Below are 24,658 nucleotides of genomic sequence, written 5' to 3' on the forward strand. Positions count from 1 at the left end.
CACTTAGTCCATTATCCTCTTTTCCGACGGTGCGACAGCTACTCCCTACAGGTTGCTCGACAGGCGAAGCCTGCCTTGCACTCTCTAGGACTTCATTCGAGCAAGTTCTCTGGCGAGGCATGTCCTGTCTCCCCCTTACACGCAGCCCTGCAGAGCTGACCCTCAGACAACCCCTTCCAAGGCTTCCCAGTGGCCATCCCCCGTTACAGCAACCCACGTGACAGCCAGACGGTCCACTTCCAAACCACTCTGCGCGCTCTTATTTACTGCCCAACGTGGCAGCATCTACCACTACTCAAAGAGGGCGAGGAATTTCTGTGGTTTTGTCTCACTTGATAACGGCGGATAGCAGCTCAAAAGTCCTTCAAGGGACACACTGGAGTACGAGTGCTCCATGTTCTTATACTGAGCAGAGGGTGTTGCATTCCCCTAGTACTAGGGGAATGTAGGTACTAGGTGTTTTGCTCTTCTGATGGCAGCTGAAGAAAACAATTAAAATAGTACTTTCTTGCTGTTAGGAGGCCTAGTTTAGAGAGCAGAGGGTGATCTGTTCCATAAATGTTTAAATAAAAGTCTCCGGCCAGTTGCACTTTTACCAAGAAAATGCAACCGGGCTCATCAGTATCTTTTTCTTAAATTTTATGCCGGCGGTGGAATTAAACTTCAGTAGCCAAAAAGCTGTAATACAAAATAGGGCATTTACAAAATAACTACTACACGCAATAAATAAATTAATATTTTTTTTGTCTCTTTGGAGTGACATCTGCATCAGCCTTCTCAGCTACAGGAGACAGCTTCCTTTTCTCCCGTTTCAAGGGCAAGAAAAAAGGATGTTTCAGTGCTTCCCCAAGAGTAATGCGCTTGGCTGGGTCATACTCCAACATCTTCTGGACGAGGTCAAAGAGGTTCCTGTGGTCAGAATTGTGGCAGGCCATGAATTCCTTCGGGAAGAAAACAACACAACATGGGGTTTTTTGATGTTGGAATTGTACTTAAAGCTCCTCTCTCCAAGCGCCTTTTCCCTCTGCCATCTTACCTTCAGGGGCTTACAGCGCCTTGAGACAGATCTTCCAGCGGAACTGTGTTCATCCCAGTCCAGCCGGGCACCGTGGAAATATCTGCGTCTCCTTAAACAAACAGACCGGGGCTTGTTATTCAAAGATTCGCTGGAAGTTTATCAGCATGTTTGTTCTTGGGAACTGATCTGGGACTATTCCACAAAGGTGGCCAGCTTCTTAAGTACAGCAAAAGAGGAATGCGAGTTTATTCAACTTTAAAAAAAACCGTGCTATTAAGCCAAATCTGAAAATACTTAAACTATAGCACAGTCCAGGCGCAGAAAATGTAATTACCTGGTTTTCTCTATCATGTGCCCTGGCAAAGGCCCCAGTACCCGCTCCATCATTGCCAGGTGCTGTCTGTTGTCACGGGCCTGGAAGGAAAGCAAGAGAGACATTTTTGTGTGTCGTTAGAGGAAGTTATCAAGAACCACACTTCATTCTTGACTGTACCCTGCAACTAATTCCAGATTAAGGAAAAAAGAGAGGCTGTAGTCATCTGTTTCCCGAAGTAAGTTACAATGTACTGAAGTTTCTTTTCCCTTATTTTCCCCTCCTTATTCTTTCTTTTCTTTGTTCGTAAGTGTCAGCAAGACTGTCAAGATGACAGAATTCAGGTATTGGAGTAGTATTCGCCGATGGTGATAGAGGAAGCTCGTCTGTTACTGGAGTGGCTTGTGCATTACAAGCGTTCACAGGGTGATCCTTCCCATCAAGCTGCTGCCACAACGTTTACTGCTGAGGAAGCTCCTTTGTGCCTGCAGCTTCTGTTCTCTTCCACTTGGCATTACAGAGAAATGCAGCTTCATTCCTGACACAGAGCATTCGCCTTAGTCCCCACCTCCCTGGAGCGTATTTTCACCAAGCTGAGGAGCATTATACATGCTGCATCCTTTGGAGTTTCACAGTTACCTACCTGAAATACTGCGAATCCAAGGTAGTATTCTAGGAGGATACATCCTATGCTCCAAACATCACATGGCTGCGACCATCCCAGTGCTGTGACAAGATGCAGAAGGTTCACATGTGTATCAGACCGCAAACACTTCCACAGCTCAAGCGAGATACACGACACAGCTCTGGCAGTTCCATAGCATACAGGAAGTCCTACACTCAAGATCAGCCTAACAGATGTCTACTGACCCAGGATCACTTCAGGAGCTCTGTAGTATCTTGTAGTCACCAAAGCGCGATGATACTTGTCATCATACGTTGCGTTCCCAAAGTCCGCAACTTTGATGTCTGTATTTTTCAGTCTCCGTTCATCGCGTTTCTGAAATGACACACGATGGCATGCAAGTGACCAAAGAAACCCAGACCAGAGCTGAGGGGCAGGTGGGGAAGAGGACAGCAACTTACCCGTTTGGGGTTATATTCTTCGACATAGTCAGACGTCACAAATAAAATATTTTCTGGTTTCAGATCTGTATGCGTCAACCTGTTCACGTGCAAAACTGCAAGGTAACACATACAGTTAGCAAATTCTGTGAGGAAAATTTAACAAATAAAGCAAGAAAGAAACACACTTACAGTTCACAGATTTGCAGATCTGATAAGCCATCTGTCTAATGTGCTCCAGCCTCAATGGCAAAAAGCCATTCTCTTTAATAAAGTCATAGGTGCTGAGCCCCAGCAGCTCGAAAACAATGCAGACGTGCCCATGGTACTCAAACCATTCCAACATCTGGACACAGTGACTGCAAAAGCAGGAAAATCCATGAATTGCAACAGAAGTTGTAGAACGCCCAGATGCATACGTCATACGTTCCAGAAAGCGACGTCACAGAAATCTTAAAAGCCAAAACAAAGTACAGTCGCCCTTGGCTACCCACTGTGTACTGTCGGGATCCGATGCATTTAAGTGTTGCAGTACTTTTATTTCTTCATGAGCTGCTGCTTCAGAGTACCCATGAACGTTTTTTACTATTTTCACAGCCACATGTCTGTCTTCCCTGAAAAGACAGGTTTGAACAGTGATTAGAACAAGGAGTAGTTTTAACGAAGAATATTCAGTAATTATCACCATATACATTGTTTATGACAATGGCAACCTTATCAGAAAAGGGGTTTTTTTAAGTACATGCTGACTGAATAGAATCAAGGTTCACCAATGCACAAAACCAACTAAATCTTTACATTTTGAAAACACACTCGATACCTTTATATATCGGCATTATTCTTAAAGGCCCCGTTTACCTCCCCTTTGTATTTACGTACGCTGGGCTAATACTGGAGAAGCTGCCACACCCCATGGCCTGACACGACTGTCAGTCAAAAATGACAAGCCCCCTTCAGTCATTTCGGTAGTGAAAATGTAACTGAGGCGTCAAATGCCTTCTAGAGTGACTAGAAACTCGACAATCCAGTTTCATACTATTTTGCACAGAGCAAAACCGCCATCAAACACAAAATCCGTTTGTGACCCGTAAGATGCTCGCTGCTGGAACCCAAATGGCACTGCATCGTCACGGATGATCCCTGAAGGGGAGCAACGTGACGGCCGAGACCTTACTCGTTATACAGGCCTGGGGTGGTCCGGGCCCCAGGGCTGCCCCGTGGCGGGGTGCAGCTTCACCCCACATTCTCTAGGCCACCTCCCCACAACAGCCCCCCGACCTCTACCAGGCTGGGGGGCACCTGCAGAGGACACACCCATCGCCTCGCCCACCACAGTCCTGCACACCCCCCACCTCCCGGTGCTGTACCAACAGCAATCCAGGTTTGGGAACTGCGGCAGCCTTTCAGAAATACGCGGAGCAGCAGATGAGGAAGTAAAGATAAAACCTGATACGATCAGAAGGCGCTTCATGACCCACTCTGTCATAGTATCAGTAAGAAAAATTACTCGTATTAATTCAAGACTTACGCTCTGCGATCGATGCATTCCACTACTTTTCCAAAAGTACCTTGACCCAAAGTAGCAATGATCTCATCTATAAAGAAACTCAGTCACAAAAGTTGCAAGTTACTCAGCTATTAAAAAAACAAGCAAACAAATGTAAAACCAACAAAAACACTAAGTACTCCCACTGAAGCTATTCTAGACTGTGCTGCTTTAAACTGCAAATCTCTAGTTTGAGAGGTGTTATTGGACAACTCTCAAGGCACATTTATAGGGATCTCATTCTAGTATGTTCATTAACTTCATCTACTATTTTTTGGGGGGGGGGAGGAAAGGGGAAAAAGAAAAAAGAAATATATTTAAGTTCTACAGAAAAGAAAAACAATTCCCACCCCCAAACACAAAAAGTCAAGACAGAAGGAAAAGACTTGCAAAGCCCCCTCACATCTTACGCTAAAAGAACTTATCTATCTGAAAAGTTAATAAAGTTTGAAGAATGTTCTATACATCTGCCACTTAGTACGTCTCCACTCTGACAGATCAGGTGACCCTCCTCATCCTCCTCTACACTCCTGGATCTTTTCCTTCGATGTCTCTTCTGGAACGGCACCAAGATCGTCCAGCCAATCAATAAACCCGAGTGAATTCAGGTCAGAATACGAAATTCATTCAGCGGGGAGATATTCAGGCATTCAGATACGTGCCAGGCCACAAACAGTTGGCAGGAGCAATTTCAAATTCAGTCCCCGGAAATTCACAGGGCACATAGTTTATGTTACAGGAGAAAAACATGGCAAGGAACAGATTTTCAGATGAGATACGCAAAGTGGCAAGGCAGCAAAAAATTACAACACAATTGTTTTTCTTTTAAAAGATTGGTTCACTGAATCTTACTTCAGGATTTCAGTGACTGTATTTTTTTTGGAAGTGAAGGATTTAATACTTTTATATTTTTTTATATATATATATATATAAAAAACCCAGCCTTGTGGCCAAACTAAAACACCCATCTTAAGTAATGCAGATTAAATCACGTGTGTGATTATTTGATAAGAATTCATGTTTTTAAAATCATGAATAGCATATACATTGACTTCAGGCTGTCTCTGCTGAAGATCTTAAGTTATAAATCCTATCTTCAGCTTTTTTAAGAGTTAAATATATAACAAAGATCAGGAAAACTGCCCTCCTAGCGGGCAGACATCACACATACCTGATGCTACAGATTTTTCAGCGATACTTAAAACATCTTACTAGACAAATTTTTTAAAAAGTAAAAATCTGACATTGTCTCCTTCCTATTGCAGTGATACTTAGTCAAAAGCAAGTTTAAAAGCTTGTGCTTGGATTTTTGAGTAGGGCTGAAATAAATGCTTGTCATAATAGAAGTTGTGAAGGCATGAAAGTGATGCCTGCATTTCAAGTACTCCAGCTGATGGTTATTATTCATTCATCTGCTCAGATATATACCCAGTGAGCAAAGAGCAGAACTACGTTCTGTGGTATCACAAGCACACCTACAAGCTATACATTTTCACTGAAGGAAATAAAATCCTAGCAAAAATAATCACCTACTAATATTAACTAAAGGAATAAACTACTCTCGACAGAATTCCCCAAACTCCCACACTCAATTACTACTGCCCAGATGAGAATCTATCTTCTTAAAATAAAATAAACCTAGATTAAAATGAGTCACACCACCTGCGGATGATGAGGACCGGCAGGGTGAGGTGTGTCGTATCTCCTTTTGTGAGGCCTCGCCCTGCTATAACCTGATGCTTTGCTACTGCGATGCCCAGTAGCACATCCTTGATTGTACTTGTTGCTGCGTTCTTCAACATCGCGTCGTTCACGACGGTCTCTTTCATTTATAGATACGGTTTCTGAACAGGTACTACAAACAAAGGATCAAATAAACAATTAAAATCCTAGCACCCCTATCGAGACAGCTTTTTGTTTTAAGCTGTAACACATCTCTCTCGAAATATCTCCAACTCAAAACCAAATACATTATCGGATGACCCAATGAGAACAATTAAATCTTGAAAGATATGCTTAGTGATATCAGAAGCCAAGAAGTTATTCACCTCTCGGGAAGTTTAGAAAGATCACGTTTGCAGTGCTTGTTCTGGGCACCGCTTAAGGCTCTCTTGCGAGCTCTGTCACGTCTGCGATCCGGACTCGCTCTCTTATCCCCGTCACGATACCTAGTTCGACTGGAAGGCCGCATCTGTAACAAAGAGATTTTGCTCTTTGGATTACATCCCACAGACAAACAATTACTTTTCAAAGCCATTAATTATCAACGCCATAACAGGGATCGTGTTTTTCCTCAACTACCCAAATTTCATTTTTTTCCTCCGCTCTTTCTTCCACGTTATTTTTTAATTGAAGAACTTTTCGAAATTAACTGCTTTCTATAGGGGAACCTAACCAAGAACCTGCTTCTTACTGAAGATCTTTTTAAAAACAAGTATCGTGGCTCAGACACTAAACGCACACTGGGCATGTCGTTTCTGCAAAGCTGCTCAGGCACCCGGCGGTGCAGACGCTCGGCAAAAGGCAGCCTTCCGCGTACTTCAAAGCGGCACACAGACATTGCCCAGCGGGCTTTTAAAGACTTGAAGGAACCTGTCATAAACTCTTCCCATGCTTCCTTCCGTAAATTCCCGGTCAATTCCTGATGCTACGTCAACATGACAACAGAATTTACAGATTACCTCGACACCAGATTATCTTTAGCTCGAAGAGGAAAAGAGAAGTGATAAGTAACTCACTACACGTGTCTTTTATTTCACTTTCCGATCGCAAATCGGCGGTAGCTCACAAGCCGCGCCTCGGGCCGGCGCGCCCGGGCTCCGCAGCAGCGGCGATGCCGCCGAGACACCGCGGTTGGGCGCTGCGCGGCCGCGTCCCTTCCCACGGAAGGGGGACGAGGCGCCCCGCGCCCCCCACGCACCCCCAGCGCGAACCCGTCCCACCCAGCCCCTGCTCCGGCGAGAGGCTCCGTCCTCGGCCCCGAGCAGGGGCACGGGCGAGGGCTGCGGCCTCCCCCGCCAAAGCGACCGAAGCCATTTCCTCTCCACACGGAGGAAGGCTCGGGCACAGAACGTGCCGGCCGCACGGAGGCGGGGGCACAGGGGCGCCCCGGCCACCCGCCCCGCCCGCGCCGGCGGCGACGGGACGGGACGAGCCGAGCCGAGCTGACAGCAGCAGCCAGCCTCCTTGCCCCGCCCCACCCCGCCCCTGCCCTCCGCCCCGCCTCCCCCCGGCGCCGTCCCTCAGCTCTCGGCGGCACGGGGCCGCCCGTCCCCGCGCCCCCACCTCCGCCGCTCGGGAGGGCTCCGCCGCGCTCTCCGCCAGCCGCCGCTCGCTCCGTCGCTCCTGCCACGGCTGGGCTCAGCGCCGCAACTGGCGACCCGCAGCCCGCAGCCCACCACCAAATGGCGTTGCTAGGAGGTTGCCAGGAGGAGGGCGGCGACGCGACACAGAGGCACGCCCGCGGCGTCACAAGGCGGGCGGGGGCCCCGCGACACCCCGCAGGCTCCGGGGAGCCGCCGCCGCGTCGGCCCTCTGCGGGGGGTGCCCGGCGGTGAGGGGGGGCCCCTAAGGCGGTCTGCCTTTCCGAGAGGCTGCAAAGATACCGGCCCCTTTCCCCCGGCCACCCCGCGCACCGCCGTCAGCCCTCAGCGGGGCTGGGCACCGAGCGGGCACCGCCGTCCCGCAGCGCCCGGGCTGCCGGTACCGGTACCGCTCCCGAGAGCGGTCCTGTCCCCTCACCTCACTGCACGATGAACAAGCCCTTTACTCTCCCAGTGCTGCTGACGGGACTGGCACAACAGGTGCCTTTCACCCAGTCCCAAGCGTTTCTGGTAACCCCGTATGCCTCATCAGGTAACTCGGCGAAAGCAGTTAGACGTTAAGTAAACCAACCGTGCAAAACCTTCAACCGTTTTCCCGCCAAGAACTTCGGAAGACGAGGAACATAAAATCCGAAAATAAAAATTTCTAACCCTCATTCAAGAATGACTGCCAGAAGATGGCGCTTTTTGGGGAGACTCCGGACTGCTGAATCATTTTCCGCCCTTGGTGATGCAGCCTGTTAATTGTCTCTCTACTTCCCCGGACAAATCGTTAGAGGCTCTCAAAACACGTAGCCAGGCAGCTTTAAATCAACAGAGGTTTAAAGGACCTCATAGGACTAACAAAGACACCTTTGGAAACCACTGGCATTAAGAACATTTCCAAAGAGTTGAATGCCTTTTTTATTTTTGGATGTCTTGCGGTACCTTCTACTCGCTTTCAGTCATGTCTTCAAGTCTGGGCAGAACATAAATACCCACTGTAAAACAAACAAACGAAACACAACTCTTCAAGCAAGTGTACAGATCAGCCTTCTGCACCCACAGGATGAAGAGAAAAAACCCAAACTAAACCCTCCCTCGCAACCCTTGCTTCCTCTGCTGCTCACTACTACTGCACGCATGGCAGTTTTAAGTCGTGGCCACCCCTCTTGCCGCCCCGTGCCTGGCACAGCCCTTCAGCCACCACCTCAGAAGGAGCCTTCAAACCTGTCAGCCATCTATCAGCTGTCACCTCAGCAGAGCTCACCAAGCATTATGGCTGAAACTGGGTTCTACAAAACCCCTTATAAGCAGCCAAACATCTCACGGGCAATCTAATTTAAGTAGAAAAAGAGCATCTGAGGATAGGGCAGTCCTGAAACACTGCAACAGCCTACGTACATCAGTTCCCTAAAACCCAACGCTTTTCTTTTTTTTTATTCTGGGAAGGACTAAACCTTCTGAAACACTTCCAATCCTGATAAATGACCCTCCCCGCTCTTTGCATTTTTTGGTCATTTCCCCAACGGACCCCGTGATCAACATACAGCACGTACGTTACGTGTGCAAGTTCGTCACTGTCCGTAGGTAATGCACCATCATTTTCTTTTTGCCCAGTGCTCCCCAGCTTACACGAAGTACTGTTCCCAGCATGACATACCTCTAACACCAAACTGCCAGCAAAGGTCAGAAACAATCTAGAATATACATGATGAGACCCCCCCACCACAGTCCTAATGCAAGACTGTTGTGCTAATGTACGTTTTTTTTTTTTTAATTTTTTTTAATTGCACTGTCAGAAAGTTTACAGTATGTCCTTCCTTCTGCATGGCGGTAGCGTCAGTGTGGCAGTCAGACACGCGGTTGCGTGCTTCTGCCTACTTGCTATTACCACCGGTTATATGGAAGAGACAAAGAGCACAGAGCTGAAATAATTAAATCCTTTACCTGACTGACTGAAGTGTTAGGGTAAAATGTATTAAGTCTGGAGCAAGGGCTAGGAGCTTTAAGCAACACTTCATACAGAATATAGAAACTTTGTCCCAGAGAGGGTACTGGTTAACTCTACTCATTAACGCCCCCGTTATCTGTACCTGGCATACCTTTGCCCTTCTCTTCACTAAGTGCTCCTCTTTATTTTAAGAGGGAAGTCTCAAAACAGGAAATACGGATCTGAAGCAGACTGCAAGTCAGACGGACCTGGACCTCCCAAGGATTACAAGGCATATATATGAGAATGAACTTTGCTAAGTGATGCTGACTGAGTCCAAAGAGGACTGGGGGAATGGTAGCAGTTGGATGCAAGAACTGCAGGTACTCTCTCCTGTCCAGGTCTTTCACGCACAGCTGGAACTGGAAACATACCCTCTCACCTCTACGTATTATAGAGTCAGAAAGCGAATCTCCGTGGAAACGAGTTGACTTTTTCCTGCTTTATGAAAACAAACTGGTGCCAAAATGCATGTTTTAAATCTACAACGAGGAAGGGTAGAGCGTTCTGCTTTTCCCAGTATACCCAAGGTGGAGAACTGCTTTTTTGATGCATACAAATCACTCTTTTTTCCCTGCTGAAGTCAGTTTATTTTATGCTTACTATACCAAGTGACTTGAGCATAGCACCGGCAAGATACATACATACACACACACACACACACGCATATGTATGCATGTATTTTATGCTTCCTCTTGGCAAGTCAATATTCCGATACCTCTGTACCTTCTTGCAGACTTTCTTATTTGAGTCCAGCAACATTTGGTGTCAAGTAAGACCAAACAACTACCTAGTTTTGATCAACAGCTATGTAAAGACACGAACGCTCTTTCACACCAAAAGTGTTGGGCCAGAGGCAGAAGGGATTGTTTCCGATCTACCTGTTGGGGAGCTCGAAGAGGGTACCATTCCAACACAGCAGTGCAAGAGCAAGCACCCCTCTAAACACCATTTTTAATCCTCTAGGAGAGAAAGGTTTCGGCTACGACACTGCTCTCACCTAGGGGAAAACATTGCATATCTTAGTTAGTTTTCTAAAAACCAGTAAAGTTAGAATTTACATGAGAAAGTTTCAGAAAAACTGGGAGTATGAAATTGTAGAAAAGGACATTGCTTCAACATAGTATCACTAAGAAAGATAAGGCAGAAAACAAAAGATTGGGGAAAAAATAGGTATTTTTAAAAGTCTTATTTTACAAGTACAAAAAGCAATGTTTAAAAATCAAAATCCTGGAAGATACTCTGGAAAAACTGACTTCTAAAGCACAAGACTTTTCTGTGACAACTCCCAAACAATGTCACAACTCCTGAAAATCCTGCATTCAAAGGATTCAAAAGGAGCAAAGGTATGATCCATCCCAAGTAACCCTCTTTAGTGGCACTTCAAACTCCATAATCCAGCAGTCGATCTGACCAGTCTCTAAAGAACGTGTTGAGGCACTCTGTGGCTACAGAGCAAAAGGGTTGGCATGAATTGTAAGATCTTTAATGCGAACATCATTGAGAGGTCGGTAGGTTTTCTCATTCACAGGCAGCTTCTCCAGCTCATCCAGGGTCTCCAAGCCATCAATAACTCTGGAAGGAAAGCAGAAGTGCTAGGAATCTCCTAAAAATGATTGAGATTTCACAACTGAGATATCTCAAAGCAGGTTACGGTGAAGTATCACAGGGCACAGACTCTGCAAGCAAATGGTACGAGTAAGACAGCCAAAACATTATATATGGCATATATTTTGAAAGGAAATATCAAGCATCCATGACAGATTCTGATAAAAAGTACAAATAACTCCCACTGACCCGACAGTATCGTATTTTACACCAACCGTAGCTGTATAAAGACCCTGGCTGCACTTCCTGGCAGGCAGGACTGACCAATCGTACTGTAGGTTTCAGCAGCAGCAAGATGCTGGCCATACCAAAACTTCACTGTGAATTACTGAAATCCTATGGCTGGAAAATCCATTTCCAAATGTGAGATTATAATTTCTAACCTTCTGACTCAAAGACAAGATTGGACAGAATCATAAATAACTGTAAATCTAATGTTACAAATATGCTTAAGCTTTTGGATCTTCTGTTCTGGCTGAAGAAGTGGCAAGAGAGACTGTTGTAATAAACCTCTTAATTTTTTTGTTTAAGTAACTAGCTCTAGTAAACCTTGATAGTTTATTTCCTGGTGATGGGCTTGGCAGAAAACACCTTGTGCTGTTCACAGTTCACTTCAGCCACATTCATCAACTCTTTGAATCTAGGACGCTGGGATTGCGGGCCAGCAGGGCCTGCATATGCTGTTCTGCTGATTCTGCAACTGCGGCTGGAGTATCTTAAACTGCCACAGAAAAACTGGCAAAGTTCATCTGTCGGAGCCTCTACTCTTTTCTAAGAAGTCTAAAACACCTACTTTCAATCACACTTCTAAACAACTCAGAAATGAAAGGAACACCTCTATTTAAATGTCTATAAACAATACAAGTGATAGAAAATAGTATTTTCACATTTCAATAGTTTCCTTTGAATATTTAACTCCATTTAATAAAGGCAACTTTTTCTCAGCAGATTCACTTGTACACTAGAGACTTTTTAACAACAAGCAAAAGAAAAGACTACCATGATTTTGAGATAGAAAAAGCAGTATCTGAAAGACTCAAAAATTAAACATTTGCTTTAAGGATATATTATCAGTAGTGTCTATTAAGAATGTTTTAAAATAATGATGCACCTTAAACAAGCTCATCTGATTTTATAAACTGTCAGTTCTGTGATTTTTATCCAACCAACAGAAAGTTCCACCTAAATAGAAGTATGACCATCAGTACCACACCCATTCCCAGATTCAGTCCCAAATCAGATTCTTGTTTCTCAGTAAACCCTATAACCATGTATCCAGTTGTTCTGGAGTTTGATGAAAATCGGGCTGCAGCCCTTTGGGCATGGATGAAAAGGCAAGCTGGAATAACTGGGGGTTGGGTGGGGGTGGGGGTGTGGAGGCAGAGAAAAAGAAAAAAAAGGTCCATTCTCGAGGTAATTTTTAATATACTTATTGCCACTGAATTCCCTACCATGAAGAAGAAGGGAGTTGCATTTTGGAGCAACTAATTCTGGTGACAGTGCAAGAGCATACCTTTACATATATACAGCCAATATTTTAAACAGTTTTAGAACCAGAAGCTTCTAAATTTGCATTGCATGTGCCCTGAAATATTCCAATCCTTCACACGCTATGATAAGGTGGCTTGCAGTTGGATCACTTACTTTCCAAACACAGTGTACTTCATGTCTAGGTGCGGTTGCTTGCCATAAGTGATGAAGAACTGCGATCCATTGGTATTTGGGCCATTGTTTGCCATTGAAACCACCCCACGGACACTGTGCTGAAAGAAGGGAAAAACCTCAACATGGATGCATATCTGTAAAAGCAGGACTTTAGCCTGTACGGAGTGCTCTGTGACTTAGTACTCTGCCTCAATACCATTATTAGGAAAAAAATCTTGATTGCAAATATATTCCATCACAGTCCATAATTAGCTCCTCAAAATTGCTCTTACAATGAAAAATTACTTCTTTGCCTTCAGAACATGAAAAGTACTTACAGATTCTTTCTGTTCTTGGTGATGAAAACCCTCAAACCTAACTTGCCAAGCACAGAAATGCCTGTTCCCATTCTAACAATAAGCTTTCTATCCCTTTATTGCAGGATTATACTTTGCTTCCCAGTTAACAGAAAGGTATTTAATACAGTACAAAACAATGCTGATTGTTCTCCAACCTGTAAAGCAAATTCGTATGAAAACATAACCGCATATTGCGAGCACAGAAATACCTTTAGGTATTCACTGAATTCATCTTCAAACTTCTTGCCCCAAATGCTGTTACCTCCTTTCCCAGTGCCTGACAAAGAAGCACCACAATAGATTAGTGGATTTTCAGACTGAAAATTCTAGAAATGATGTACTGTTATAACATTTTACAACAAAGACCATAGATAGCCTGTAATTCATTTGAGGCAGGGATCAGATTCTCATGTCTTGATAGTCATCAGAGACATAACTGTATATAAGGAACACCTATTAAGTAGCAGAACAAAGCACTGACATATCCTCAAATTAAATTCAGTATAAGTACAAACTCAAAGCTGAATCAGATTTTCCCCCATACAGTTGACACTGTCTGGGACATTTCCCCCAAATGCTTTGGAGGCAGTGTAGCCTTTCAGGCAGAAACCAGAGAAACCACAGTAGCAACTGCTACCTGTTCCACAGCTGGTAAGTCAGCAGAAATCATCATATTTAGTGGAAATAGCTGGAAAAGTCTGTAGAATGCTTTACTACTGCATGTTTATTTAGAACTAGGGTAATGGCTGCTCACCACAGAAAGCTAATCTCCCCATAAAACCCTCTATGAACAAAACAATAATTCTTATATTTTATTTTTACTTTGTTTACATTTTGGTTTTAATATTCATACTTATAATTTCTTTTTATTTATATTTTATTTTCTGTACGTTTTTCTATAGAGAGACCCCGACAGAAGAATTTACCTAATGGATCTCCTGTCTGAACCATGAAGCCCTTTATATTCCGGTGAAATACGCATCCATTGTAGTAGTTACTAGCACAAAGAGCCAGGAAATTCTAAGGAAATGAAACAAACCATATTAACAAACAATTCAGAAACAAATATCCTCTCACTAAAATGACAGCATTGGCAAGACTAAGTCTAACCCTTTTGCCTCTGCTTTGCATTGTGACCATGTGAATTCCAATTGCCACCGAATAGTGATAAGCAAATTATAGTTAATAGACCCCTTTGACAGATACAAAGGATTTTAAAGAAAGCTTACAGTACAAGGCTGTCTGACTTGAGGAACAAACAAGAAGCCTAAGATATGCTCAGAAGCATCACTCTCATTCAACATTTTGTAAATGTTAATTTTGTAATCAACAACTTCATGCCTCAGTTTTGCTAGTTAAAAAGTAAATTATTTTAATTTAAGCTTAAGTTTATTTCAGAAAGGAAAACCTGGGACCTCTGACAAACTGGGAGTGATTCTCACTCTCTTAAATTAAAAATCAAATCTGTGCAAGTGTGAGCAAACCCAGGGAAATTTGGGAATCCCAGGCCATGTGCCATATTTCCCTGAAAGGGCAAAGGACACTTTGGGAGATGCTGGAACTTGAAGAGAAGTGGCCCTTAGCTAAACTTCATCTAGTGAGAAACAGGCAGCAAAGCTCTAGGCAGTATGACACAGTGCACAATTTCCACAAGTGGAATAGGCACTGTACCGGCTTAAAATATTAGTATTCCATTATGTGAAAAGATGAATTGCAAAAGCCACTTCACCTCCTCTACAGTCTTCACTAGTTCTACTGCTTTGTTTCGACTCTAGGCAATCCCGCTTCTGTTACTTGACTTACTTCGCAAGTCTTTGGTGTACGCTCACAGAATAGTTCAATTTTAATATCTCCTACATCAGTATGCAGCGTGACAGCCTGGGCAAGAGGCAGAAAATAATAATTACATCAGCAACATACAGACTCAGTTTTATGTCCCAGCACCACCAAGAACATATGCAAATTCCCATTGCATATAAACACTGTTTCAGTATTTGGCCATAGGCAAGGCTACTGTCAGAAACCTTCCACATTTCCAGTGAAATCACCAGAAAGCACTTCGTCTCATTTAGTTTCAGGACACATCAAGTTCACCACAGTAATGCAGCAGCTCTGTTTCACACTGTTACACTCCAGAGATACATTAATCATTTGCGAACTGGACCTACTCAGTCACTTAACTGCAAAGTTGAAGAATCAAGGTTTTATCTATTTCAGGTGATAGTGTGGCACACATACCTCATTGGTTTACACTCAGAGGAACAACTGATGTGTGTTACTTGCAGCAGCCTTTTGAGTGATAAGGCTAGTTCTGGATGGCACCATATATAATCTGCCTTCACAAAGAAGCAAATCTACAAAACGACACACTTTTCTTAAGAATTTATAAATAACCTTCATAAAATTTAAAATGGCAGCTACCCAGCCACCTAAGCAAATATATCTCTATAGGCCCAACATATCACAGTACTCCCACGCAAAGTGCTAAACTATGCAGAAAAAGATACCATGGGGTTATACTGGGGAGAAGTGTAACAAGAAAAATCAGCATCATGTTGATACTGGCATACTTTTCCAGAAGTATACGAGCAAGGAAGTGAAGATAGTAGCCTGCAATGTCCATGAAGATGCTCTAAGAGGTATATGTACAGTTTAAGACACACAGTCTTACCTCCATTTCCTGATTTGTGAAACTTGTAAATGCCTGCAAGTGTAAAAGGTTACATACACTCAAGCAGGTCTATGTCTTTGCGACTTGAATAATGCTTCTGTGGTAAAAGAAACCAAACTGGATTACCAAATATTAGCCAAAGGAGGATTAAAATTTAGGCTCTGAGAACTGAAAGTCTAATTATATTTTAGACTGATGTAAACTGACCTATTCTCCTTTTTACAATATCTTGTTAGAAGTCTGAAATGAAAACCTAAACTTTTCATTACCAGTTCTTCACAGCAGAATAAAACACATATTCCTTTGAGATGCAGAGCAGCTATTCGCTTTCCATGAGATGACCATTTCAGAAAGAATTAAAATATATAAAAGGTGCTATTGTTCTCACCATGTCTGCTTATCAAAAAGCTGAGGTAGGTTTGTATACAGCAATTTCCTGCAAAGAAAACATAGGAAACTCGTTGGTTTTTTTCCTACCAGTCCCCCACTCTTTTTGATTCTAAAATATTTGTGTGGTTATATGCTTTTAAACCACACAGTTTTACAGTGGCATTCAAGTGACTCTGTGGATAAATGTTTTATTTGCATTTACTTGTAACTATGCAGCATATAAAGAACTGGAAAGGAGTAGAACAAAATAACTTAGAGAAAGGGGTGGGGGCAAAAAACACCCTTTCCTAGGATGAAGGTTTGTACTAAGCAATCTCAACTCTTCCAAAGATTAGGGTTTTATAAATGACAGAAATTAACCGATAAAAGCCACATGCCAGTACCTAAACGAGGTGTGATTTGAAGCCACCTTCTGACAGCTGTCAGTACCTGCAACAGACAGGTACCTGCATTCAAGCACAGATCAGACTTTTTTTATCTTAGCAGTATTTTCAAATAACAGCCTTTGGAACGATGATGATAAAACCGCAGTTGTGTAGAAATCATCAGCTTTAGACGCCACTCTATTCTCCGTGTGCTGCCCTCCCTGGGTAGCCCCCAGGCTTGGCCAGGCCTCAGGCAGACGCCGGCGGACCCGCCCACCGTCAGCCCCGGCCCGGCCCCCTCACCCCGGCTACTGCCTGCCGGGGCGGCGGGGCGCCAGGAGGAGCAGCCGGGGCGCCGCGCACGCCCCGCTTAAGCCTCCCAAGGGCCGACCGCGCTCACCGCAACCCACCGGCCCTCGGCTCCCACCTGACCAACGACAGCTCGGAGCTACCGCTCCTTTTCCGCCGATCTGAGGTACTTCCACCGACAGCCCGCGCACACGACGCGCCGGCTCCGCTCGCTCGCCCGGTCGCTGCAGGGCGCGGCCCGGCTCCTCCACCGGCAAGCGACCCACCCGGGACGCCCGCCGTCCCCGCGGCCGCCAGCTCGGCCTTCCCGCGCCGTCCCAGCGCCTTCACCCTCACCTGGCCCCACGGAGGCCTTGCACAAATCTGCCGAGGCTGGACGCGAAGCCGGCGCTGGGCCGCCGGGAAATGGCTCCCCTCACGCGGGCAGGAAGAGGCTGGGCCGCCCTCGCCGCAGCTCAGACCCGGCGCGGCGGAGAGGCCGCCCCCCAGCCCCGCTAGCGCGGCGGAAGCGGCGGGGCTGAGCCGAGCGCAGGCTCCGCCCCGCAGCCCTGGCTCTGCTCCGGTGTGAGGTGAGTGCAGGGCCCCACGGCGGCGCCTCAGGGCCGCCTGCCCTGCCCCCCCCCCCCCCCCCCCGTGAGAGGCAAACGCTTCTCCGGTCAGATTCCGTGGGTCGGTTGCACCGTGCGAAGATGGGTGAAGGTTAAGTTCCGTACGTTTCTTGCACGGCTCTACAGGGTCGTTTGTGGTGCTTCACCGGGAGAGCCCCGGAGGCAGGAGGGAGAGCCCGCGGCCGGCGCGCCTCCGACTGCGGCGACTGCTGGGGGGAGGCCGGACCGCGCTCCCCTCTGTCCGCGGGGCGCCATTCGCAGCCTGAATACTCTTCACTCTGCTCTTCCAGCCAGTGAATTCCCAGGGCTTATTCCTGCGTGGTTTTGCCCCCTCTGCAGAGAGCTGCATGCTGCTGCCTGGCACACAGCTGCTTCGCCGGCCTCTCCGCTGCCTCCGTGCTTTGGGCCACCTGCCCTCACGCTCCCTCATGAACCTCAGGGAGCTCGTTTCTGCCCTGAACGACTTTGCATCCCTCTCTCTGGCTGAAAGCTGGGACAATGTGGGGCTGCTGGTGGAACCAAGCCCTCCCCACACTGTGAACACCCTTTTCCTCACTAACGATCTCACCGAGGAGGTGATGGAAGAGGCAGTGCAAAAGAAGGCAGACCTTATTCTTTCTTACCACCCTCCTGTATTCACACCACTCAAGCGAGTAACATGGAAGACCTGGAAGGAACGGCTGGTGGTCCGAGCCCTGGAGAACAGAATCGCAATTTACTCTCCGCATACGGCATATGATGCCATACCTCATGGAGTCAATAACTGGCTAACAAAGGGACTTGGTGAGATTCTGTTAAAAAAAAGTTAAAATTATTCTTCATTATATGCTAGTTTATGTGGGGGCCTTCCCTCATTTTCCTTTCTTCCAGCTTTTACAAGTATGATTTGAGGACCTTTTTTTTTTTTCCTCCCCCCCCCCCCCCCCCCCTCCCCCCCATTATTCTTCTAAGTACCCTACATGTATTTTAGGGAATTTATCTTGGTGAGGAATACCAGATACAAACACTAGAGGACATTTTCAGACGCATGTCTGCGGTACTGGATGTAGTCGGAACCGGTGCAGCGTTGGTTGCAAAGTCTAGACCACTGACTTTAAATCACCACCATTAATTTATAAAGTGCCAGATCTCGTTGTTTGCAAAGGACTTAAGGTATCTGAAATTCTTTCAGACTTTTATCCTGTATTGTGGCTCATAAATGAAAACAACACCGTCTTCTCCAGCCTGATTTACAAACAAGAAACTATTTTGGTTTTGTACAATTCTCAGTATAAACCAGATGGCATTAAGAATGACAATATATATCCATCAGCTTCTTTGCACTTCAAATCGACTGTGCCTAATAGAGAGAACAGGGCAAGAAGTCAGTCATCAGTTCTGGTCAGGGAAAATGGATTCAAGCGCAAAATTTGCATCTTTTTGTTGCGCCTCTTTAGGGTATGTGCTAAATCAGTGTTAGAATACTTATCCAGCTTTATAAAACAGCAATCTTGTACTGTTTTCTCAGGTGCCTGTACTTCCGTCCCACTGCATCCATCAACTGCGCCGAGCTATCCAGCAGAGGGCACTCACCGGGTAGAATTCTGCGCAGACAATACTGAGCATCTGGACACAGTGCTGTCCAAAATCAAAGACATCCCAGAGATCTCCTGTCTAACTACTCTCCCTGCCAGGTATCTGCTTCACTCTGTAATGTTCTATTCTTTCTGTTGTTTGAAACAGTAAGTTGCTGGAGTTGTATTTTATGGTTGTAATCACTTTGTTTCTCTGTGCACTGCTGCTATTTTTTTCAGCAACAGATGTAGAAACTTAAGGAATAATCATCCCTTTCTGATCAATCTATGTTATACTAAAAGGTAACAGCAGCTCAGTGCAGCATCACATGTATTAGAAGTAGTAAAGAAGAGTATGAAGAGGAAATTTGAGGACAGTTGAGAAATTCCCATATCTGTTTCTTCCAAGAGAGTAGAGTAGACTAGGCTAGGTTATTATAATCCCTTATTTTTTCCTTTTTCTGCGGTAGAATAGCCACTGGGATAGAAAAGCTTTGTTTTATATTAATATGATGCTGAAATTTTATCTAGTTTCTTAGCAAGCACCAAGCATTATCTTTCCTCAGGGTTGAAGGTGAGGAGCAAACACGAGTCAGTTTAAACTGCTCTCAGACAGCACTGGTGGAGGTGGTGGCATTATTGTCCCAGAACAGCCTTCTTTATCACAAGACCAACATTCTCTTACTACAAAAGGTAACAAAATAATGTATTGCTTCCAGTTAATATATTAGTTTTGTGAGCTGAGTGCCCTCAACACTGAAATCCAGTAGTCAGTAGCATCACAGGTTTCCTATGCTATTCCATCAGTGCTCTGAAATACTGGCCTGTGGGGATTTGAAGTCATGCGCATTTTCCAAAATAATGAAAATAGCTCTGTGGCCTGTACTATTTCTTAAATCCGTTCCAATAGCTAATGTAGTTAGTACATTACATTCAAGAACATCACATAGATTTTTTTTTTTTTTGTAAAGTTCAGAGGCATTCCTGAATGTCCAGTATACTCATTGTTGTACAGTATGGAAAGCAGTGCAATGCAAACTTACGGAGTCAGCTTTCTCACAGCAATTTTAATTTATTTTCAGCCTCTTCTTCCCCATACTGGAATGGGACGTCTGTGCACACTGAGCGAGCCAGTCTCCTTGTCAGATATAATCGAGCGTATCAAAAGACACCTAAAATTACCCCACATCCGCTTAGCTGTGGGAGCAGGCAAGACACTAGGTAAACAGCCCCACAAGTAAGACTGTCCGTGAGAACTAGTATTCCAGGAAGATGACGAGCGTGTTTGTGTGCATGAGTGTGTGAAATACTGCTGCCGTGGATAGGTTTACTTCCAGGTAGTATGAAGCACTGTTAAAGACAAGAAACAGCATTTTAGAATTTACGGAATACAATCATGCAAAAAGAATCTCATCTGTATTTCTAATTGAAACTTCTATATTAAGCTGTTTGTCACTGTGAAGAAGGGACAGCACAAGTTGAATTCGAGACATCCTTTTTCATAATTTGTTTAATGACTTAAGACTTTTTTCCCCTAGGATATCAGACACAAATGTGTACCACTTCATTGTAGACTCCCTTTTGTGACTGAATGTTAAATTTCAAAGCAGTAGGACATTTTATGGTATCCTTATGAACATGTAACCATCCAGGTTTTAACGAAAGAGAAATAGTGGCAAAGAAGGTGAACTATCCTAGCTCAAACAGTGGGTCACTAGTAAACGTGGAGCAAGCATCCTCTTATCCCAGTTACCTACTATAATCTCCAAGGAGCATAGCGATTAGAATTTGTGAGAGTAAATTTGTTGAGAACTCTAATGAGACAGAAGTCTTATTAGAAGCCTCTTATGCTATCAGTTGCACTAAAAACCCCCAAACTGTTTTGAAGCCTCTCACAGTGTGGGATTGCAGTGGTGCAACTCCACTTAAATCAACAGTAATTACATGGCAACATACTGTAAAAACTTAATAGAATTTGAAAACTGTCATGTGTCCCCTCTCTCTAGTGAATATATGTAATTATAGTTATATATGTAATAGCTTGGAATCAGCAATCACAGCAAATGGGCAAATTTTTAATGGCATGGAGCAGCTCTCAGCTTGCATCGCGTTGGTCTTCTGAGAGTTAAAAGTTAGGAACCAGTATATCTCAGAGGCAGAATGCTGCCTTAGCAGCATGATTAGTTGGAAAACTAATGATGGTGGAACATGAGAGTCCTGGAAAGAGTAACAGCCTGTTAAAGGGTTAGGAAACTAAAGAACACCTCACTAGGAGAGAGCTAGCCAGGAGCCAGCCTCTGTGCAGTAGTTTTCTGCAAACTTTCCTACCCCTTGAAGAAGAAAATCTATACATCTTTAGTACACAGAGGATTCTGCTGTACTATCAGAGATGTTATAGGCCCATGACACTCTCAGGCTGACAGATGTGTGTATTCCTCCCAACAAATTTACATTGACCCTAAAATGGAGGGAGTAGTTCCTGTGAAACGATAGCAATACTGACATGAGGGCTGAGCAGAGGGAAAGGACTTTAACTGTGGCCCCTCGTGTCCTGCAGAATCGCCAGTGAAGAAAGCTGCTCTGTGTGCTGGTTCTGGGAGCAGCATCCTGAAGGGAATGGAAGCTGACCTCTATCTCACAGGTAAAAGATTATGTTGCTGTTTCATTATCTTTATAGTCACTAGCAAAGAAAACAGGAAAAAAGGAGAGAGGTGACTGGCTGTTGAAAGATTTGGCCAGAAGGAATTACCCGTTATAATTGAGGAACAGTTAGTTACTGGAATGACAGAATAGTAACATTAGAGATTACGTGGATCAGATGGCTGCGTGGCACAGCGAAGGTTATTTGAATTAAAACATTGCTATACGTGCGTTATTTCAACACAAAATCAGTGTTGATGGCAGTCTCTTGCAACCTGCAGTGTGTTTCTCCTTTGGCAAGACACACGGTATTTCCTCAGTTTCCTACAGAATTCCCTAATGGAAAATGGAATATAACGTAGTCTACAGAGTCTTCCAAAGGAACCCCATAGCGTATCTGACCAAAGGGACACTTAGTCCATTATCCTCTTTTCCGACGGTGCGACAGCTACTCCCTACAGGTTGCTCGACAGGCGAAGCCTGCCTTGCACTCTCTAGGACTTCATTCGAGCAAGTTCTCTGGCGAGGCATGTCCTGTCTCCCCCTTACACGCAGCCCTGCAGAGCTGACCCTCAGACAACCCCTTCCAAGGCTTCCCAGTGGCCATCCCCCGTTACAGCAACCCACGTGACAGCCAGACGGTCCACTTCCAAACCACTCTGCGCGCTCTTATTTACTGCCCAACGTGGCAGCATCTACCACTACTCAAAGAGGGCGAGGAACTTCTGTGGTTTTGTCTCACTTGATAACGGCGGATAGCAGCTCAAAAGTCCTTCAAGGGACACACTGGAGTACGAGTGCTCCATGTTCTTATACTGAGCAGAGGGTGTTGCATTCCCCCTCAGGGGCTGTATCCCCTGTTATGTCTTCCTAGCTTCTAGCTAAGATTCTGTACACGTTGGAAAGAACTGGTTACCTAAACTGTACTGTTGGTGATCTACCATTTCTTCCTCAATATGGCAGGAGAGATGTCCCACCATGATGTTCTGGATGCAGTTGCCAATGGGATAAGTGTTATTCTGTGTGAGCACAGTAACACTGAGCGAGGCTTCTTGTCAGAGCTGTGTGACATGCTAGCTATCCATCTACAAAACAAAATCAACATAATGGTGTCTGAGAAAGATAGAGATCCCCTCCAGGTGGCATAGAAAAAAAACCCCAGGTGTAAGATTCAGTCAAGAGTTTCATGGTATCTTGCACAGACCTATCCAACTGCAAGCTTAATGACGATGCTCTGAATTGTTTCAGTACAAAATGATTGTATTTTATGTTCCCTCAAAATCTGGGATATATTTTGTCATCTGTCAGATAAATAAATGCTGGTTTTGGGCTACAGAAGACTGATGTACTCAATTACTGGGCTGCACTTGAATAAATTTACTGTTACTGCATACTTTTATTAGATACATTTGGTAACCGTGATACTCAAGGACTGGTTTGGGTAAGATAAAAAACCCTGACTTATCTCCAGTTTTAAGCTTACACAGCCATTCTACCCTACTGCAGTTATGTCAAATCATGTCAGTATAAGTCATGACATTTTAGCTAATAAATTTCCTGATAGTAGTTAATGAAAGGGTATGGATCACCCATTTGCATTAACAGTTTTATTAAGACACCAATCATATGCAAATATAGAACACAGTGCAGGTATTTGGTACTAGCATTCAATTGCACAATCTACCATTAATGCAGCTTTAAGGCTTTTTAATAGAAGGACTCTCAATTAAAAGAGCTTTGGAAGGTTAAAACTCAATTCCTTAACAAAGCTGTAAATGAATTTAATGTGCCTTTTTTACTTTCTTTTAAAAACAGTTTCTATAACTATTGCTCTTAATTACAGGATTACTAAAACTGAACAAGTAGCATTTTCACCACTGATAATGCTTGGGTTTTATTTTTTAAGTTACGTTTTCTGTTGTGGTTTTTTTGAAAGAAAAAAAATCTCCCAGTTGCATACCTTACCATCTCTGGATTATGTGCACACCAGAAGAATATTTAAACAAAATGAAAATATTGCCATTGCAAATTTGTAAAGATCTTGGCACCATCCTTTTAAGTTAACATAACTGGCTCATCAAGCACTGTCTTTACTACATAACTGCATCTGTCTTGTTCCACTTAAATGTAAGTAGAAGGAGATGACTCCAGTATTATCTGAAGCTACTGAGGCTATATAAAGGCCATCATTCGTATCAATACCACAAAGACCTCTCAGTAAGCTGAGGAACAGGAAGTTGGAAGAAATTTCTTCTTTCCCAAGGAAAGGAAAGGATTGTAGGAGTGATTCCTTCAAATCCAGCAGGTCCGTATTGCTATAGAAGACATGAAAATGTTACTACCTTAGTACATACACAGAATTCGAGACATAGAGAATTAATGCATAGATGGGGTAATTGTCCAGAAACAGCATGAAATCAGGGTAAAATACTTTTAACACAAAAAAATTAATTCACAGTAATTTTCTTTAGCTTGCATGCTTATATCACAGAATCAGCAGCAGCCAAAAACTTATTCAAACTTAACCTTCTCTTAGCAGATGGTGTGGTATCTCCTGCAGCCCTCCTCTTGGCCTGTATGGACATCTGGTAGTCTACCAAAATTCTTAGTGGATGACTCTGAACTCAGGATGATTACAGCACTTTATTAAAATAAATTTCACATCTAGAAAACCAGATGTAATTGCACTGAAAATGCACCATGGTATCACTATCTGTGAACACATTAGGTAGTGTCTTCCATATGGACTCAGAATATAAATTACATCTTGAGTTTCATAGGAAGTGTGGAGAGAGTCAAAGGGCTGCAAAATAGGATGTGGTTGCTGGTTAACTACAATATAAGTTTTTCCAAAGATGCATCACTTCAAGTGGCAGAGTTCTTGTTCTTGAACTCTACACCTAACTTACAGAACTTGGGTAAGACACAATGCCTTGACCCTCGTTTTAGTGATTCTGATGGTAGCCCAAGTAGTCTTGGGCAGGATCGGAGGCATTTTGCAAAGTTTTGGAATTGCAGCCTGTAAAATGCAGATGCAAGTGCTACCAAAAGTGAATGTTAGTTGGAAAATGTTCTGGAGAGTACTGCTGGCATGTACCGTTTTCCCCATCAGACTCTCCAGCAAAGTTAATTAGGTCCTATATTTGAAGAATCAAATTGTCAGTGGGTTAAGTAGATACCCCACGTTTTCAATACAAACAAAAGTCAGACTGTAAACCTCTGTTGCTTCTGTCAGTGAGGGCTAGAGCAGGTAACAATATTATTCTATGTGATG

General features: G+C 44.2%; 4 protein-coding genes and 1 long non-coding RNA gene across 15 annotated transcripts; 2 read left to right on the forward strand and 3 right to left on the reverse strand.

Moving 5' to 3' along the window:
* Positions 1-622: 622 nt before the first annotated feature.
* On the reverse strand, positions 623-4,052 carry LOC141945166 (dual specificity protein kinase CLK4-like). Of its 3 annotated transcripts, XM_074872842.1 has the most exons (9): positions 3,925-3,985; positions 2,891-3,010; positions 2,589-2,755; positions 2,418-2,512; positions 2,202-2,331; positions 1,975-2,057; positions 1,353-1,432; positions 1,037-1,127; positions 623-941 (listed from the first exon to the last, which is right to left on the reverse strand). In XM_074872842.1, the coding sequence occupies exons 3-9, from the start codon at positions 2,740-2,742 to the stop codon at positions 732-734; spliced, it is 843 nt and encodes a 280-aa protein (XP_074728943.1). In that variant the 5' UTR covers positions 2,743-2,755; positions 2,891-3,010; positions 3,925-3,985; the 3' UTR covers positions 623-731. The 3 variants fall into 3 exon arrangements, 2 of the variants coding, with proteins under 2 accessions (XP_074728943.1, XP_074728942.1); XM_074872841.1 differs by having other exon boundaries at positions 2,589-3,010; positions 3,925-4,052; XR_012629425.1 differs by having other exon boundaries at positions 884-941; positions 1,037-1,234; positions 2,589-3,010; positions 3,925-4,052.
* Positions 1,347-2,479, forward strand: LOC141945170 (uncharacterized). The gene is made up of 2 exons (XR_012629427.1): positions 1,347-1,569; positions 1,643-2,479. It is a non-coding gene; the product is annotated as an uncharacterized LOC141945170 (long non-coding RNA).
* Positions 4,053-4,356: 304 nt separating the features above from the next.
* Positions 4,357-10,249, reverse strand: LOC141945168 (dual specificity protein kinase CLK4-like). Of its 3 annotated transcripts, none has more exons than XM_074872847.1 (4): positions 10,119-10,249; positions 5,991-6,133; positions 5,605-5,797; positions 4,357-4,498 (listed from the first exon to the last, which is right to left on the reverse strand). In XM_074872847.1, the coding sequence occupies exons 2-4, from the start codon at positions 6,131-6,133 to the stop codon at positions 4,364-4,366; spliced, it is 471 nt and encodes a 156-aa protein (XP_074728948.1). In that variant the 5' UTR covers positions 10,119-10,249; the 3' UTR covers positions 4,357-4,363. The 3 variants fall into 3 exon arrangements, with proteins under 3 accessions (XP_074728948.1, XP_074728946.1, XP_074728947.1); XM_074872845.1 differs by lacking the exon at positions 10,119-10,249 and adding an exon at positions 7,917-8,061; XM_074872846.1 differs by lacking the exon at positions 10,119-10,249 and adding an exon at positions 7,228-7,841.
* Positions 9,804-17,066, reverse strand: PPIL3 (peptidylprolyl isomerase like 3). The gene is made up of 8 exons (XM_074872844.1): positions 16,920-17,066; positions 16,293-16,338; positions 15,908-15,955; positions 14,652-14,726; positions 13,775-13,868; positions 13,058-13,125; positions 12,490-12,608; positions 9,804-10,812 (listed from the first exon to the last, which is right to left on the reverse strand). The coding sequence occupies exons 3-8, from the start codon at positions 15,908-15,910 to the stop codon at positions 10,686-10,688; spliced, it is 486 nt and encodes a 161-aa protein (XP_074728945.1). The 5' UTR covers positions 15,911-15,955; positions 16,293-16,338; positions 16,920-17,066; the 3' UTR covers positions 9,804-10,685.
* Positions 16,376-24,070, forward strand: NIF3L1 (NGG1 interacting factor 3 like 1). 7 transcript variants are annotated; one of them, XM_074872837.1, is made up of 7 exons: positions 16,376-16,749; positions 17,531-17,974; positions 18,699-18,864; positions 19,311-19,437; positions 19,827-19,965; positions 21,302-21,385; positions 22,348-22,722. In XM_074872837.1, the coding sequence occupies exons 2-7, from the start codon at positions 17,539-17,541 to the stop codon at positions 22,530-22,532; spliced, it is 1,137 nt and encodes a 378-aa protein (XP_074728938.1). In that variant the 5' UTR covers positions 16,376-16,749; positions 17,531-17,538; the 3' UTR covers positions 22,533-22,722. The 7 variants fall into 7 exon arrangements, with proteins under 7 accessions (XP_074728938.1, XP_074728937.1, XP_074728936.1 ...); XM_074872836.1 differs by having other exon boundaries at positions 16,611-16,749; positions 17,482-17,974; XM_074872835.1 differs by lacking the exon at positions 16,376-16,749 and adding an exon at positions 17,042-17,152 and having other exon boundaries at positions 17,482-17,974.
* The last annotated feature ends 588 nt before the right edge of the window (positions 24,071-24,658 follow it).

This window comes from Strix uralensis, chromosome 6 (assembly GCF_047716275.1).
Source record: "Strix uralensis isolate ZFMK-TIS-50842 chromosome 6, bStrUra1, whole genome shotgun sequence".
Lineage (NCBI taxonomy): Eukaryota > Metazoa > Chordata > Aves > Strigiformes > Strigidae > Strix > Strix uralensis.

What these genes read in the sequence shown, in the direction of transcription:
- LOC141945166 (XM_074872841.1), bottom strand. Translation starts at nt 2,820, where the DNA reads ATGACGTATGCATCTGGGCGTTCTACAACTTCTGTTGCAATTCATGGA. An exon ending in AAGAATATAACCCCAAACGG is followed by an intron (nt 2,332 to 2,417) that starts GTAAGTTGCTGT and finishes GTGTCATTTCAG; the next exon opens with AAACGCGATGAACGGAGACT. An exon ending in GGCGCTGTAAGCCCCTGAAG is followed by an intron (nt 942 to 1,036) that starts GTAAGATGGCAG and finishes TTCTTCCCGAAG; the next exon opens with GAATTCATGGCCTGCCACAA.
- LOC141945168 (XM_074872845.1), bottom strand. An exon ending in CTTTCTAAACTTCCCGAGAG is followed by an intron (nt 5,798 to 5,990) that starts GTGAATAACTTC and finishes CTTTGTTTGTAG; the next exon opens with TACCTGTTCAGAAACCGTAT. An exon ending in CCGGTCCTCATCATCCGCAG is followed by an intron (nt 4,499 to 5,604) that starts GTGGTGTGACTC and finishes GTGCCGTTCCAG; the next exon opens with AAGAGACATCGAAGGAAAAG.
- PPIL3 (XM_074872844.1), bottom strand. An exon ending in TCAGACAGGAGATCCATTAG is followed by an intron (nt 13,126 to 13,774) that starts GTAAATTCTTCT and finishes CTTCTTTGTCAG; the next exon opens with GCACTGGGAAAGGAGGTAAC. An exon ending in AAGTACACTGTGTTTGGAAA is followed by an intron (nt 10,813 to 12,489) that starts GTAAGTGATCCA and finishes CTTTCCTTCCAG; the next exon opens with AGTTATTGATGGCTTGGAGA.
- NIF3L1 (XM_074872837.1), top strand. Translation starts at nt 17,539, where the DNA reads ATGCTGCTGCCTGGCACACAGCTGCTTCGCCGGCCTCTCCGCTGCCTC. An exon ending in CTGGCTAACAAAGGGACTTG is followed by an intron (nt 17,975 to 18,698) that starts GTGAGATTCTGT and finishes CTGTTTTCTCAG; the next exon opens with GTGCCTGTACTTCCGTCCCA. An exon ending in AGCTGACCTCTATCTCACAG is followed by an intron (nt 21,386 to 22,347) that starts GTAAAAGATTAT and finishes TCAATATGGCAG; the next exon opens with GAGAGATGTCCCACCATGAT.